This window comes from Balaenoptera musculus, chromosome X (assembly GCF_009873245.2).
Source record: "Balaenoptera musculus isolate JJ_BM4_2016_0621 chromosome X, mBalMus1.pri.v3, whole genome shotgun sequence".
Taxonomy (NCBI): domain Eukaryota; kingdom Metazoa; phylum Chordata; class Mammalia; order Artiodactyla; family Balaenopteridae; genus Balaenoptera; species Balaenoptera musculus.
This window is the reverse complement of record NC_045806.1, coordinates 45,172,814-45,188,474: the sequence shown is the minus strand read 5'-3', so window position 1 is coordinate 45,188,474 and position 15,661 is coordinate 45,172,814. Positions and strand designations below refer to the sequence as shown.

The 15,661-nt window shown below is 48.0% G+C and overlaps 1 protein-coding gene across 15 annotated transcripts in view; it reads left to right on the top strand.

The window, feature by feature from the left end:
* The window catches only part of KDM5C (lysine demethylase 5C), a 32,101-nt gene extending 16,738 nt beyond the window's left edge, over window positions 1–15,363 (top strand). For 4 of the 15 annotated variants that reach the window (XM_036839660.1, XM_036839668.1, XM_036839669.1 and 1 more), the window contains 14 exons: window positions 3,932–4,051; window positions 4,161–4,355; window positions 8,396–8,577; window positions 8,667–8,791; window positions 8,920–9,067; window positions 9,691–9,796; window positions 10,517–10,875; window positions 11,488–11,626; window positions 12,115–12,294; window positions 12,453–12,590; window positions 12,774–13,373; window positions 13,650–13,731; window positions 13,860–14,059; window positions 14,168–15,363. In XM_036839660.1, the coding sequence (XP_036695555.1) occupies window positions 3,932–4,051; window positions 4,161–4,355; window positions 8,396–8,577; window positions 8,667–8,791; window positions 8,920–9,067; window positions 9,691–9,796; window positions 10,517–10,875; window positions 11,488–11,626; window positions 12,115–12,294; window positions 12,453–12,590; window positions 12,774–13,373; window positions 13,650–13,731; window positions 13,860–14,059; window positions 14,168–14,527 (2,934 nt within the window). In that variant the 3' untranslated portion in view covers window positions 14,528–15,363. The remainder of the gene's footprint in view (window positions 1–3,931; window positions 4,052–4,160; window positions 4,356–8,395; window positions 8,578–8,666; window positions 8,792–8,919; window positions 9,068–9,690; window positions 9,797–10,516; window positions 10,876–11,487; window positions 11,627–12,114; window positions 12,295–12,452; window positions 12,591–12,773; window positions 13,374–13,649; window positions 13,732–13,859; window positions 14,060–14,167) is intronic. The other 11 variants (XM_036839670.1, XM_036839666.1, XM_036839665.1 and 8 more) reach the window with 8 other exon arrangements.
* The last annotated feature ends 298 nt before the right edge of the window (window positions 15,364–15,661 follow it).

Here is a 15,661-nt window from a genome sequence, read left to right as displayed (position 1 = left end):
TCACCATGAACTATTTATAACCATCTTTTTTGAAAAACGGCTTTATTGCAGTATAATTTACATACCATAAAAATCACGCATTTTAAATGCACCATTCAGTGAATTTACAGAGTTGTGCTACCATCACCACAATCCAGTTTTAGAGCATTTCCATCACCCCAAAAGGATCCCTTGTGCACTTTTGCAGTCACTCTCCATTCCAGCCCCTAGTCCCAGGCAACCACTGATCTGCTAACTAAAAATTTGCTTTTTCTAGATAGTTCATATAAATGGAATAATATGTGGTCTTTTGTGTCTGGCTTTTCACTTAGCATAATATTTTTGAGGTTCATCTATGTTATAGCTTGCTTCAGAACTTCATTCCTTTTTGTGGTGGAATAATATTATGTTGTATGGATATACTACATTTTGTTTGTCCATTCACCAGTTGATGGACTTTTGGGTCATTTTTTAATAGCTGCAGAATGTGAAGAGAGCTTTCTAAAAAAAACTGCATAGGAAACAGTAAAGTGACATTGCCAAAATGAGGGTGCATTAGGTTCTATTTCTGGCTCTGCTACTTGAGGCTTCTGTGGGACTCAGTGTTCACATCTATAAAATTAAGGCTGGGACTAGATCATTCAGCAAATCCTGCTAGAACTCCCTCTGTGTGCAAGGCCTCTGGTCAGCACCCTTAAAGCAAATAAACTAATCCCTGCCTTTAGTCATGTGCAGTTGAGTAGAGGACAAAGGTGAGTAAACAACTGGAATAAAATATTAGAGGTGCTACAAAAGAACAACAGACTGGGTCATTAGGAAGTGGGGGCGGGGGGGGAGGTCAGGGAAGCATTTGTAGAAGTGGTGACACTTGAAGGAAGAGTAAGAGTTTGCCTGTTGGGGCCGTGGCTTTATCATGTAGATACGGGGATTCAAGTGAGGGGTTCTCAACACGGACATTACATAATCAGGTTTGCATTTTGGTTGGGGAAGACAATTCTAGTGGTTGGTAATGGGGGCCAGTGCAGTAGTACAAGCAGTAAATACTGATGTTGCCTCTAAGTAGGGATAGATTTGAGAAGAAAATGTACTGGAGGTGGGAACTGATACATGACCTGAATAAATGTGGAGATTCAGTATTGTTAGGATGCTAATTCTCTTCTCATTAGTCTAGAACCCTAGCAGATGAATTGTTGGGTTGAAAGCTATAAACATTTTAGGTTCTTGGTTATGAATCAGCAATTTTGCTTTCCAGAGAGAAGTTATTGGTCCCCATACCAGCACTGTACTTATTTCACTGTGTCTTCATCAGCATGGAATGTTCATTTTAAAAAACTTTGCAAGACTTCTTGGTAAAGACAGTTAATTAAACATACACATGGCTACTTCCATTCCTTACTGAAACTTCACAAAATGGCACAAAGTGATTTTTTTTTAAGGTAAAAAAAAAAATCACAGAGATGGGGAAAACAAGAAAAGAGACAATGATAAACAAAATTCTTGAAACTAGGAAACAAATAAGAAAACAATCTTAAGCCAGTTCTGGAACATCTGAGAACCAATCTGATTTATACTTCAGTACCCCCCAAAGGTTCAGTAGTTGGTTGCAGCAGACATTCTGGGAGTAAAGACGAATGGGGTAAAAATGAAGATTGGTTCATATTTATATAAGAAGCTATGGGAGGGACTTCCCTGGTGGCACAGTGGTTAAGAATCCACCTGCCAGTGCAGGAGACATGGGTTCGAGCCCTGGTCCGGGAAGATCCCACATGCTGCAGAGCAACTAAGCCCGTGTGCCACAACTACTGAAGCCCACGCGCCTAAAGCCTGTGCTCCGCAACAAGAGAAGCCACCGCAATAAGAAGCCCAAGCACCGCAACAAAGAGCAGCCCCCGCTTGCTGCGACTGGAGAAAGCCCACGTGCAGCAACGAAGACCCAAAGCAGCCAAAAATAAATAAATAAATTAATTAAAAAAAAAAAAAAAGCAGCAGCTATGGGATCCCCACCCACACTGGGCATCTGGAAATGTGACCCTCCCTCACTCTAGCAAAACACTGTGAGATTTACTTTCAAAGAGGTTGAAATAGATCTCTGGATTGAGGTCTTCTAGGTACAGTTGAGAGCAGAAGTATAGTGAAACTAGTAGGATTCATTGTATACTTACTGAATGCTGAGGTTCCCAGCCATCTTCCTCCACTTGGCTCTTAGAACAATAGCAGCCAGACCTTTTTCCTTCAGGCAAAAAAATAGGAGAGTTTTCTCTGGGGAATCTGACTGGCCCAAAAGGAAAGACCTGGAGTTTCCCAAACTAAGTGGCTTCACTCTACAGTGGCTCACAGTTGACAAACTTCACCTCTGTACTCAGAACTTCCATTCAGCCTTTTCATTTCTTACTCTTGAGTATAACTAGATAGCCACAGATTAACAGACAACTGAGAAAACTCTAGAATAAACAAAGTAGAGCCAAATGGTAAAAAAGCAGCTTGGACAAACAGAGCCTAGGCAGGAAGAAGTAAACTTCAAAAAGAAAAGGAAAAGAAACCTTATTAATACGTTAAGAGATGAGCATATATTGCAAACATAAAATAAGAACAGGATGCTATTTTAAAAGAACATGCTGAGAACGAAAATTAAAATTAAGATAGCAAAAGTAGAAGACGAAAAAGAAAATAAAAAGCTTAGAAGATAAACAGTTAAGGAAATCTCCCAGAAAATAGAATAGAAAGATAAAGATGGAAAAAGGTAGAGAAAGTTAGAGAATTTGTTCTGGGGGTTCAATAGTCAAATAATTCTCTCTGAAAAGAGAATAGATGAAAACTGAAAGGATCAAATTGTTAAGAAATTGTTCAAAAAAATTTCCCTGAACTGAACGACAGTTTCCAGAATCAGAGGGCCTACCCAGTACATGAATGCAAATAGATCCACGCCAAGGTATATCTGGTGAATTTTCATATCAAACAGTGGGACCAGAAAACTACAAGCTTTCTGAGAGAGAAAACAGGTTTCATTCAAAACATTAGGAATCAGAACAGCTTTAGACTTTTCAAAAGCAACACTGGAATCTAGAAGACTAGAGCCGTGCCTTCAAAATTATTTTTTCTTTCTTTTTTTTTTTTCAAAATGATTTTCAACTTAGAATTTTATGTGCAGTCAGATTATCAAGGTTGAGAGTAGAATAGAGGCATTTTTTTTAAAAGTTCTTCCCACTGTTTCTCAGGAAGCTGTTGGACGATGTGCTTAAGCACAGCAAAGGAACAAACCAAGAAAGAGGAAGACATGGGATCTAGGAAACAGGAGATCTGTCATGGGAGAGTGACAATCCAGGGAGGGCAGCTGGTCCCAATTGAAACAGATCATAAGGCTCCATGAGAGACTGCTACAGAAAGGTGAAAAGTGATAGGAGAGAGGAGAGTTGGACACTTGTCCAAAAGGTTGGGATTAAATTACTAATACATGCACAGAAAACTAAGCAAATTGAGACATAGGAGGCTATTTTTAATATAGTCTAGAGGCATGTTATTTAGGATTGTTAAGGTGAATGCCAAAATAATCAGAAGAGGTGAAAATGAATGGCTCTGGGGAATGGAGAATGGCAGGGTCTGCTGATTTTGTAACAAATCTTGTAGAACCACTTGGCTCTTGAAACTGCTTACATGACTGGTAACAAAAATTAATGAAAAAACATGTCCAGCTTAATGAAAAGTGATGTTTTGAATTTTTAAAAAATTATTAGGGAAGTTAAAATATTTTGGTATGTACATTTCCTGCTTTTGACTCAGATTTTCCTGTCATCACAAATCAAAACCTTGAGAGCAGAGACCAATGGTCCTTTCTTTCGGAGTTGGAGGGTCTGGGAATCTGTTGTCAGACTGTGTTCCCTGAGACTTTCCTTCCTCTCCTTAAGGACCCTGCACTTAGATCTCTGTCTCAATGACCTTGGCTTTTCTTCCTCAGGTTGTCCGCACAAACCAGTGTGCAGGAGAATTTGTCATTACCTTCCCTCGTGCTTACCACAGTGGCTTTAACCAAGGCTACAACTTTGCTGAGGCTGTCAACTTTTGCACTGCTGACTGGGTGAGTCTGGAGTGTGATGGGATGGCAGGGAGAAGCAGGAGGGTTGTGGGGAGGCTGAGGCACCATCGCCTCCAGACTTGGCCATACTCAACCTTGAACCTGTCCACAGCTGCCGGCTGGGCGCCAGTGCATTGAGCACTACCGCCGGCTCCGAAGATATTGTGTCTTCTCCCATGAGGAACTCATCTGCAAGATGGCTGCCTGTCCAGAGAAGCTGGACCTGAACCTGGCAGCAGCTGTGCATAAGGAGATGTTCATCATGGTGCAGGAGGAGCGGCGTCTACGAAAGGCCCTGCTAGAGAAGGTGGGTGGTGGGGAGAGTGCCCTGGATTGGGTACCCTATTGTGGCAGAGGTGGGGGGGAGGAAGAAGTAGAAGATGTAGCCTCTCCTCTTGGGGAGTAGTGAAAAGAACTAGACACATCTGGATTGGAAACTACAATTCCATTCTCTACCATTTACTAATAACTGTTAGTAAGTTAATTTACTTCACTGAGCATCAGTATCCCCATCTGAAAAAAAATGGGGATGATAATAGTGCTTATCTTTTGGGATAGTTGAGTGGATTTAAGATGTTTGTTAAGTAAGTGACCCATAGCAGGTGCTGTTATTGCTAATGATGTTATTGCATCATTATTTAAATAACCCAGGACCAACTGACATATGAAACCCCCACTTGCTGGTAAGCTGGATAACCTTTTCAAGTTACTTAACCTCTCATAGTCTCACTTTCCCACTCTGTAAAATGGAAATAAATACCTAACTTGCAGGGTGGTTGTAAAGCTTGAGTAAGGTGATTTATGTCAAAGCATCTATTGCTCCACTTGCAGTGTAGCAGTTGCTATTGTAATATTAGTACATGAAGAAAATGATAGAAATATGGAACATTTCTTAAGAAATGCCATTTTATTACACTCATATAGTTCAGTAGCTCAAACTAGGTTAATATTACTGAGTAGAAGGCAGTCTTCCTTTAATAGATTTCTCATAGCATGCCAGTTTTGTTTGTAGATGAGTGGGACCGCTGTTCATGTAGTTCAGCTGCCTTCTTAAAGCTCCAAACTTGCCCAGTTAGGGAGTTGACTTAGTGAGAGTCCTCCATAGGATTACAAAGGAATGCTGGTCCTGAGGAATCCCTTGCTGGATCCCTTTTCTTAAAATAAGAAAATTTAGGGTAATACTTTCTTATTTTAAAGCTCATTTATAACTTTCCTATGAGCATGGGTTGTAAGGAGAATTGCAGCTATGGTAAGTGTTGGAAGTCTGGGGCCTGTCAGTTTGTGGTATTAGTTGGTGAGCCCCTGGGCTTTTCTAGGCATCATTTGCTCTCTCTGTTCAGTGCTGTTGTTGAATGATCACTCTGGGGCTGTGCTACACTACAGAAGGAGTCAAAGCAAGGTGGGAAAAGATGTTTCCATCCTAACACTCAGAATTCTCTACGCTTGGCCCTTACCTAAGGAGAAGGGTTCTGGACCCCGTAAATTCTGTAAAAGATTGTGTGTGTGTGTTTGAGTCCTTTTCTGGGGAGAGGGCTCATAGCTTGCATCCAGTTCTCAAAGGAGTCCATGATCCAAGAATACCTAGGGGCTTCATCCTTTGAGCAGCATTCTCTGGCTTCAGAATCAAAATAAGCTGCAGTCAGATTCTCACTTTGGGCAAGTTACTCTCTCTGAGACTTAGTTTCCTCCTTAGCAAAATGAGACAAGCCTGTGAAATAGGTATCCTTATCTGAAGATTAGAGCCAATATCAGTAAATATTTGTTGAGCACCTATTCTTATTTCCCCTCCTATAGTCATCATGTTGTACATTGGATCCCCCAAACTTATTTATCTTCTCACTGGAAGTTTGTATCCTTTGAGCAGCGTCTCCATATTTTCCCTACCTCCCTAGCCCTTGGCCACCACCATGCTACTGTTTCTTTCTTTTTTTTTTTTTCTTTCTGGCTGCATTGCAAGCCGGCTTGCAGGATCTGTTCCCTGACCAGGGATTGAACCCAGGCCTCAGCAGTGAAAGCCCGGAATCCTAACCACTAGGCCACCAGGGAACTCCCACTACTCTGTTTCTATGAGTTTGGCTTTTTTAGAGTCCATATATAAGTGATATCCTATAATACTTGTCTTTTTTTGTCTGATTTGTTTGACTTAGTATAATGTCCTCAAGGTCCATCCATGTTGTCACAATGGCAGGATTTATGTCTTATGGCTGAATAATATTCCATTTATATGTGTATGTATGTATACACACACAGACACCCCCCACATCTTTATCCATTCATCCACTAATGGACTCTTAGGTTATTTCCATATTTTGGCTATTGTGAATAATGCTGCAGTCAACATGGGAGTGCAGATATCTCCTTGAGATCCTAGTTTCATTTCCTTTGGATAAATACCCAGAAGAGGGATTGCTGGATCATATGGTAGTTCTATTTTTAATTTTTTGAGGAGCCTTCATACTGTTTTCCAAAGCGGCTGCACCAATTCGCATTCTCACCACAGTGCACAAAGGTTCCTTTGTCTCCACATTCTCTCCAACACTTGTTATCTCTTGTCTTTTTGATAATAAGCCATTCTGACAGGTGTGAGGTGATAGTTATGGTTTTGATTTGCATTCCCTGATGATTAATGATGTTGTACATCTTTTCATGTACCTATTGGCCATTTGTATGTCTTCTTTGGAAAAACATCTATTCAGGTCCTTTGCCCAATTCTTATTCGGGTTGTTTGGTTTTTTGCTGTTGAGTTGTATGATTCCTTTATATATTTTGGATATTAACCGTTTAGCAGATAGATGGTTTGCGGATATTTTCTCCCATTCCATGGGTTGCCTTTTCATTTTGTTGATAGTTTCTTTTGCTGTGCAGATGCTTTTTAGTTTGATGTAGTCCCACTTATTTATTTTTGCTTTTGTTGCTTGTGCTTTTTAGGTATCATGTACAAGAAATCATTGCTAAGACCAATGTCCAGGAGCATTTTCCCTATATTTCCTTCTAGGAGTTTTATGGTTTCAGGTCTTATGTTTAAGTCTTTAATCCATTTCAAGTTAATTTTTGTGAGTGATATAAGATAAAGGTCCAGTTTCATTCTTCCACATATGATTATCCAGTTTTCCCAGGACCAGTTATCAAAGAGACTATCCTTTCTCCATTGAGTATTCTTGGCTTCCTTGTCAAATATTAGTTAACTGTATATACGAGAGTTTATTTTTGGGCTTAATTCTGTTCCATTGGTCTGTTTTTATGCCATTACCATACTGTTTTGATTACTATAGCTTTGTAATATAGTTTGAAATCAGGAAACTTCATACCTCCAGCTTTGTTTTTCTTTCTCAAGATTACTTTGGCTCTTCAGGGCCTTTTGTAGTTCCACTATTCTAAGTGCTAAGATACTTTTCTAAGTCCTTAGTCACTTTACCTTTGTTAATCCTCATAACAACCCAATGAGGATAGTACTGTTGTCTCCATTTTACAAAGTAGGGAAACTGAAACACAGAGAGGTTTAAATAATTTACTCAATATCAATGCAGCTAGGTTTGTAATGTGCAGTGGACTCATCTTATGAGCAGGATTTGTAATGTGCAGAGCGCATTTGTGGCAGAGCAGGATTTGTAATGTACAATGGACTTATGCAGAAGTTAGGTTGGTATAGAAGACAAAAACGTTAGAATCAAAATTTCCCTCTAAAATCCCTAAAATTGCCCATAATGTATAGCATTATATTGTCTTTCAGTTACTCCAAGATAGCTGGCTTTTTCCTCCATTTTTGGAAGGGATTGCTTTTTCTTCATCTAATCAACAGATAAAGTCATTGGCTTAGGTTTGGAGGCCATGTTTTTTTTGGGGGGGGAAAATTGTATCTTTAAACACTGAACACAAGCACGTAGAGTTTATTTCTCTAAGTTATAGATGTGTGTGCAGTGTGCTGATAAAGCAGCCAGCACAGTGCCTGGAACACAGTGGGCACTGAGTGCCTGGAAGCTAGCATTATTCCCCAGTACATGGCACTTCTCTTGGCCACTTCCACGTATTGCCATCTCTCTGGTGCCTTGGTCCACCACTTTCCTCACCTTCTCTCACCCCGAAGGTCCTTTCTGCTGATCTGAATCTTACCTGATTTTTCTCCCTCTCAGCCCACACTGATCTTAGCCTGCTTCATGTGATTCCCCCAGCTTTGAGAGTTTGGACTTCACAAAGACAGTGTGCTCTGTGGAGTTTTGTCTCCCCCACAGCTCTTAGCACAGATTTGAGTCTACTGTGGGGCTCAGTGAGTCTACTGTGGGGCTCAGTGGTGGCTGAGTTAGGGGTTTCTGCGGCCCTCTTCTTGTTCTATATAATGAACACCCCCAGGGCATCACGGAAGCTGAGCGAGAGGCTTTTGAGCTGCTCCCGGATGATGAGCGCCAGTGCATCAAGTGCAAGACCACGTGCTTTCTATCAGCCCTAGCCTGCTATGACTGCCCAGACGGCCTTGTCTGCCTTTCCCACATCAATGACCTCTGCAAGTGCTCCAGTAGCCGGCAGTACCTGCGGTGAGCAGGGGGCCTACCTGGAGGAAGTGGGCTGAGGAGGGGGATGCAGAACTGGGCCAGATGTGCTCTTCTGTGACCTCTTCCTCCAGATATCGGTACACCTTGGATGAGCTCCCTGCCATGCTCCATAAGCTGAAGGTCCGGGCTGAGTCCTTTGACACCTGGGCCAACAAAGTGCGAGTGGCCCTGGAGGTGGAGGATGGGCGGAAGCGCAGTGAGTGATGGGGGGACGGAGGGACTCCACAGGCAAGTTCTATTCCCTTTTCTTCTGTACTCCCCCACCCCCTTCCTCTGCCTTTACTCAATACTGCCTACTCCTTGCTGCTCTCATTCTCTCTCCAGGCCTTGAAGAGCTGAGGGCACTAGAGTCTGAGGCCCGTGAGCGGAGATTTCCTAACAGTGAGCTGCTGCAGCGACTAAAGAACTGCCTGAGCGAGGCAGAGGCTTGCGTGTCCCGGGCTCTGGGGCTGGTCAGCGGCCAGGAAGCTGGGTATGGCAGCTTGAGGCGTTGGGCACAGGTAGCCTGCTGAGGAGCCAGCACCTAGGAGAAGGACTATGGCGGGGGGAGGGGTGGACTCTGAGTACCATTAGGCAGATGACATCAGCAGGAAGCTGATAAGCACTGCAGTTGGAGGCGTTGGGGAGGGCAAGGAGGCCAGGCAACTGGAGTGGAGGGGAGCGCCTCAGTGCTAAGAAAACTAGGAATGTTTCTTTTTATCAGTACCTGAAGGTACTGATTTCAGACAGGCCGAGGGATTTTGTGGGCAGGGAGGTGTTGTGGGAGGTTTAGGGACAAGAAAAGGACACAGAAGCATAAACTGATCATAGAGTTCACAGTAGAAGATGGATTAAAATTGTCCAGCTTCTGTTACCATCAATTTCTAAGCTTCCCCCACCAAATATATACTATATTCCTCTCTTCTAATTCTTTCCCCCCATCATATGAACTTGCACGTATCTTAAAACCCTCCCTCTAACCTGGGCATTTGTGGGGAACTGTGAAGTATGAGAGGTCAAGGTGGGCAGGGATGAGGAAAGGTGTTGGGCCTTAGCACAGAGATGGAGGGAGGGGACTGGGTTTGGACTTGAAACCCTACATGTGAAACTCCATAGCCCCTACAGGGTGGCTGGTCTACAGATGACCCTGGCTGAGCTCCGGGCCTTTCTGGACCAGATGAACAACTTGCCTTGTGCCATGCACCAGATTGGGGATGTCAAGGTGAGGAAGGGTGGACTTGAAGTGCTGCTGAGGGATCGGGGGGGATTGGGGGACCTGAGCAGCAGGCCATTCTTGGCTTCTTTCGGAAGTTGCAAGTATTTGGGCAAGACAGGATGCACGTGTGAGAATAACGGGAGGTAGGAGGCAACAGGTTTTTAGCAAATTGCCTCTTAGAAATGGGATTTGAGGGACAGGTGACAAGGGTACAGGTACAGGATGCATAGTCAAGGGAAGGTTTCCTGGTGGAGGTGGAAGAGGAGAAAGGAAGTAACAAGGATGTTTGTGGGCCTGGAAAGCTGAGTCAAGTTCAGAAAGGTAGAGAAGTGGGATGGAGAGGGCAGTGGACACCAGTATGAGTGTAGAGATTGTGAGAAGGCCAAGCACAGCAGAGCATTTTTAGGACAGAGGGTCTCCTGATGCTATACATCAAAATCCTCTGGGGACTTAAATAAAGCACAGGCTCCTGACCAACCCCTATTAAGAATCTCAAGGAGAGGACCCAGAGATCTGCATTTTAACAGATGCCACAGGGTATTCTATCGGGCAGTGAGTGTTGGGAACCACTGCTTAGGGCCTGGCAAAGGAAGAGAGCCCAGCCCGTGCTAGGCTCTCCTCGCAAATACTGGGGGGGTAAGAAGGTAGGTAGGGCAGGGGTATGTGGTGGTGGGACTTCTGTGTGAGCCCTGCTGAGGAGTTTGTTCTTTATCTGTGTCCTGGTAGGGTATTCTGGAACAGGTGGAAGCCTACCAGGTTGAAGCCCGTGAGGCCCTGGCCTCATTGCCCTCCAGTCCAGGGCTCCTGCAGTCCCTGCTGGAGAGAGGGCGGCAGCTGGGGGTGGAGGTACCTGAGGCCCAGCAGCTCCAGCGGCAGGTGGAACAGGCGCGATGGCTGGATGAGATGAAACGCACACTGGCCCCCTCAGCCCGAAGGGGCACCCTGGCTGTCATGCGGGGACTGTTGGTCGCGGGTGCCAGTGTAGCCCCTAGCCCTGCTGTGGACAAGGCCCGAGCTGAACTGCAGGAGCTACTGACCATTGCTGAACGCTGGGAGGAGAAGGCCCATCTCTGCCTGGAGGCCAGGTGGGTCTAGCTTCTTCCCCTCCCTGCTCTACCGCAACCTTCAAAGTTTAGCAGAGAAGCTGAAGATGATTCCCATGGGTGGCCTTCGGCACCAGACTCCTGTGTTGGTGTATTGACTATCCTTGCCTTTTTTGTTTCCTATCTTTTTTTTTTTTTTAAACTCCATATTACACGTAGAGGCAGAGATAGTCTTACGGAGAAGCAGAGATGGACAGATACAGAGCTATATAGAGGACTAGCTCCACAGGCTGACGTGTGCACACACTCACAAGCACAAGTACCAAAAGGCAGATGGACAGGTGTCAGTAGAAAGACACCATGCATGGGACAATCTGACAAACTGCAGCACCAGGTTAATACTGCAGGTTGTGTGTGTAGGCACTGCCAACAGGCTGACAGACTGGTGGACAAGCAGAGGCATGGAGGTATGGCAGAAGTTGGGTGCGTGCAATCTGGAGCAAGCAGGGACTGACAGCCACGCGTAGGCGAAATACAAGCAAATAGGCCCAAGCGGCAGCCCCAGGGGCTCATACCGCTGTATCTGGAAGTCAGGCTGGGCTTCTGGTCAGGCAGACCACCCCACACTGAGGCCTCTCTTTTCCCTACCTTTAGGCAGAAGCATCCACCAGCCACGCTTGAGGCCATAATTCATGAGGCAGAAAACATCCCTGTTCACCTGCCCAACATCCAGGCTCTCAAGGAGGCTCTTGCTAAGGCCCGGGCCTGGATTGCTGATGTGGACGAGATCCAAGTGAGGACCCTGTTGCCCTCCTCCCCCCGCTTCACCCGACACCTTCAGTCCAGCTGGGAGAGATGGCATACATTGCGTTGTGCTGGGTTGAGTTGGGTTGGCTAGAGAGAGGAAGGGGTCACAGCACATCGTGAGGAGGCAAAACGTGCTTGGTGAGCAGTGTGAAGAAGGGTTGCAAGGCTGGCCTGAGGGAAGATAGGATGCTGGTTAGGATGAGAATGGTGGGGGGCAGGGAGGATAGAAGAGGCAAACCACAACAAAATAACTAGTCTGCTGGTCCTGGGGACTGACTGGATATCCAGAGGCTGAGCCAATGGATGTACGAGTTGTAAGAGAGAGCCAGGTGGGTGTGCCTGCCTTAGGATGATCCCTGTTTTTTCTGCCTCAAGACTGTGATTCCAGTCTGTCTTCCCAGCTCAGGGCCAGGCACAGAGTAGCATCTTAGATGTTGGCAAGTTGAACTGAGCTTTCTCTTGCCCCTGTCCCAGAATGGTGATCACTACCCCTGCCTGGATGACTTGGAGGGCCTGGTGGCTGTTGGCCGGGACCTACCTGTGGGGTTGGAGGAGCTGAGACAGCTAGAGCTGCAGGTACTGACGGCGCACTCCTGGAGAGAGAAGGCTTCCAAGACCTTTCTCAAGAAGAATTCTTGCTACACTCTGCTGGAGGTGAGTGAGGCCTAGGATCCTGACCCACAGCCTCTCCTGCCTCTGGCCCAGCTGTTGTGAGACAGCTCATATGAGTGGGGCTTTGGGGGTGCTGGGCAGGGGAGGGAGGGGGTGGGAGTGAGGGGAAGCCTGGACATTCCTCTGTCTGCTTGCCTCAGGTGCTCTGCCCGTGTGCAGACGCCGGCTCAGACAGCACCAAGCGCAGCCGGTGGATGGAGAAGGAGCTGGGGTTGTACAAATCTGACACAGAGTTGCTGGGGCTGTCTGCGCAGGACCTCAGGGACCCAGGCTCTGTGGTAAGGAGCTTGGGCCCAGATGGGGAGAAGAGCTTGGTGACGATAGTGTCTGAGCCAGGTGGCCATGAGCAGACCACTTGCTCCCTGGGCCTCAGTTCTCCTGGTTTGGGAGTGGGGTATTCATGGTGCCAGAGAAGGAGGGTTGGGGTGCTGACCTCTCCTCCCCTGTCCTGGGCACGGCAGATCGTGGCCTTCAAGGAGGGGGAACAGAAGGAGAAGGAGGGAATTCTGCAGCTGCGTCGCACCAACTCCGCCAAGCCCAGTCCACTGGCATCATCGACCACAGCTTCCTCTGCATCCTCCATCTGTGTGTGTGGGCAGGTGCCATCCGGGGTGGGAGCTCTACAGTGTGACCTGTGTCAGGACTGGTTCCATGGGCGATGTGTGTCGGTACCCCGCCTCCTCAGTTCCCCAAGGCTCAGTCCCACCTCATCCCCACTGCTGGCCTGGTGGGAGTGGGACACCAAATTCTTGTGTCCGCTGTGCATGCGCTCACGGCGCCCACGCCTGGAGACCATCCTGGCACTGCTGGTAGCGCTGCAGAGACTGCCTGTGCGGCTGCCTGAGGGTGAGGCCCTGCAGTGCCTCACAGAGAGGGCCATCAGCTGGCAAGGCCGTGCCAGGCAGGCTCTGGCCTCTGAGGATGTGACTGCTCTGTTGGGACGGCTGGCCGAGCTTCGCCAGCGGCTGCAGGCTGAACCCAGGCCCGAGGAGCCCCCTACCTACCCTTCAGCCCCTGCCTCTGACCCTCTCAGAGAAGGCAGTGGCAAGGATATGCCTAAGGTGAGCTGCACAGCCCAGCTCTTTCGCCCTCAAATTCCTGTCTCCTAGCCCTTGCCCTTACTTAGGCTCCAGCCCTGTCCCTGCTCTCTGACTTTTGGTCTCCTTTGGCCTGGCCTCCCTGCCCCGTTCTGCCTCCTCTCCAGATCCCTGCAATGCTCCATGCCGGCAGCCTGTGTCTGTCCTCCTCCCGGAGGTGGAGGGTCCCAAGTCTGAGGTTGTGGGGGAGCAATCGGGCCTGGTTCTTCAGTTACCGCTACCTGTCCTTGCTCTCTTCGGCAGGTGCAGGGGTTGCTGGAGAATGGAGACAGCATGACCAGTCCTGAGAAGGTAGCCCCGGGGGAGGGCTCAGGTAAGAGAGGTAGGTTTAGGTGTGGGTAGGCTGTTTATTGGATCTCACCAGAGTGACCGACGTGGTCCTCGTCTCTGTCGTGGTGGGGGTACGACCGGGAGTAGCCTCTAACCCAGCTTGTCCCCGCAACCCCTCAGACCTGGAGCTGCTGTCCTCGCTGTTGCCACAGTTGACTGGCCCTGTGTTGGAGCTGCCTGAGGCAACCCGGGCCCCCCTGGAGGAGCTCATGTTGGAGGGGGATCTGCTTGAGGTGACCCTGGATGAGAACCACAGCATCTGGCAGCTGCTGCAGGCTGGGCAGCCTCCAAACCTGGAGCGGATCCGCACACTTCTGGAGGTGAGGAGAGGAGGGATCATGGGCAGGGGTGGGAGGTCAGGCCAAGCAGGCAGGGAGCCCAGGCCTGACCACTGTCCCGCATCTCTTTTTGCCCGTTGGTGATCACAGCTGGAGAAGGCAGAGCGCCATGGGAGCCGAGCACGGGGCCGGGCGCTGGAGAGGCGGCGGCGGCGGAAGGTGGATCGGGGTGGGGAGGGCGATGACCCAGCCCGAGAGGAGCTAGAGCCAAAGAGGGTACGGAGCTCAGGGCCAGAGGCCGAGGAGGCCCAGGAGGAGGAGGAGCTGGAGGAGGAGACTGGGGGTGAGGGCCCACCCCTGCCCACCACTGACAGCCCCGGCACCCAGGAGAACCAGAATGGCTTGGAGCCGGCGCTAGGGGCCAGTTCAGGCTCCTCGGCCCCTTTCTCCACTTTGACTCCCCGGCTGCACGTGCCCTGTCCGCAGCAGCCGCCTCAGCAACAATTGTGACAGTGGCTGAGCCTAGCACAGACCCCAACAGAGACCCCTTGGCCTCAAGGATCCTCTTTCTGACCATCAGGCCTGCTTCTTGGGAGGTGGGCGAGTAGGGGGGATGGCCACCCCCCCACCCCAGCCCATCCCCGAGTCCCTTGACTTTTATATTCTGACTCCAAGGTATTGTTCAGACCTCAGCTCCTGGGGGCCGGCCCCTGGAGTCCCCCTCCCTGGTAGCCTCTAACCAGCATTCCCAGACACCTGAGGCAGATAGACAGATGGGCAGGTGGGCAGGGGGGTGGCTGGGGCTGGGCCGGCACCATTCCAGAGACACGGCCAGTGCATATGCAAACTGGGGGAATCTCCTCTCCCTTCTCTCCCCAGTTGTGGCCCTCGCCAGGCCATGCTACACTAACCTCACCTCCCCCTCTCACTCTTTCTCCTCCTTCCCCCCTTCTTCTGCCTCCCTCCTCACTCCTACCTTTGCCTCCTTCTCCTCCCTTCCCCTGACTGTTCCACCCAGGAGGAGGAAACTTCACATAGCTGTGCTCACAGTTTTTTATTTTAAGTGAGTTTGGTTGGGGAGCAGAGCAGGGCTCCCTGTGATCTGAAGAAAGCTTTTGGTGCTTGTCCTCACTACCACCTTGATCTTCCCTCCATGTCCTGCCCTGTCTCCTTTCCTCCTCCTGGGTTCATGTTGTAATAAAAGAAGATTGTTGGTGTGTAATTAATTTGTTCAAAAGAAAAAAAAAGCAAAACAAGAAACTTGGTTCCAACTGAAGCCTATTTTAATTTTATTTTATTATTTTCCTCTTGTTAGAAATAAAACCCTTAGCAACATTTTTTGGAAACATGTTTCTGAAGTGCATTTCTCTTTGGTGGGGGAGAACAGTGTCTCCATTACCTGTCAGTGGAGGAGCTGCCGTGCTGGTGGGAGCATGAGGGCTGAAGCCAGGGAGCTCTGGGTTCTGAAACTGAGTTCTACCAGGTTCTCCTTAACCATGGGCAAGACATCCCAAGTCTCCTCCCACTCTACCCCTGAGCCAGTTTTCCCCATCTCCCAACAGATAGGCCCTGGCACCTCTCACTAAACTCCTGCCGTAGCCTCCTCCAACTTTATGCCTTCCAGTCTATCCTCTTCAAGCCTCC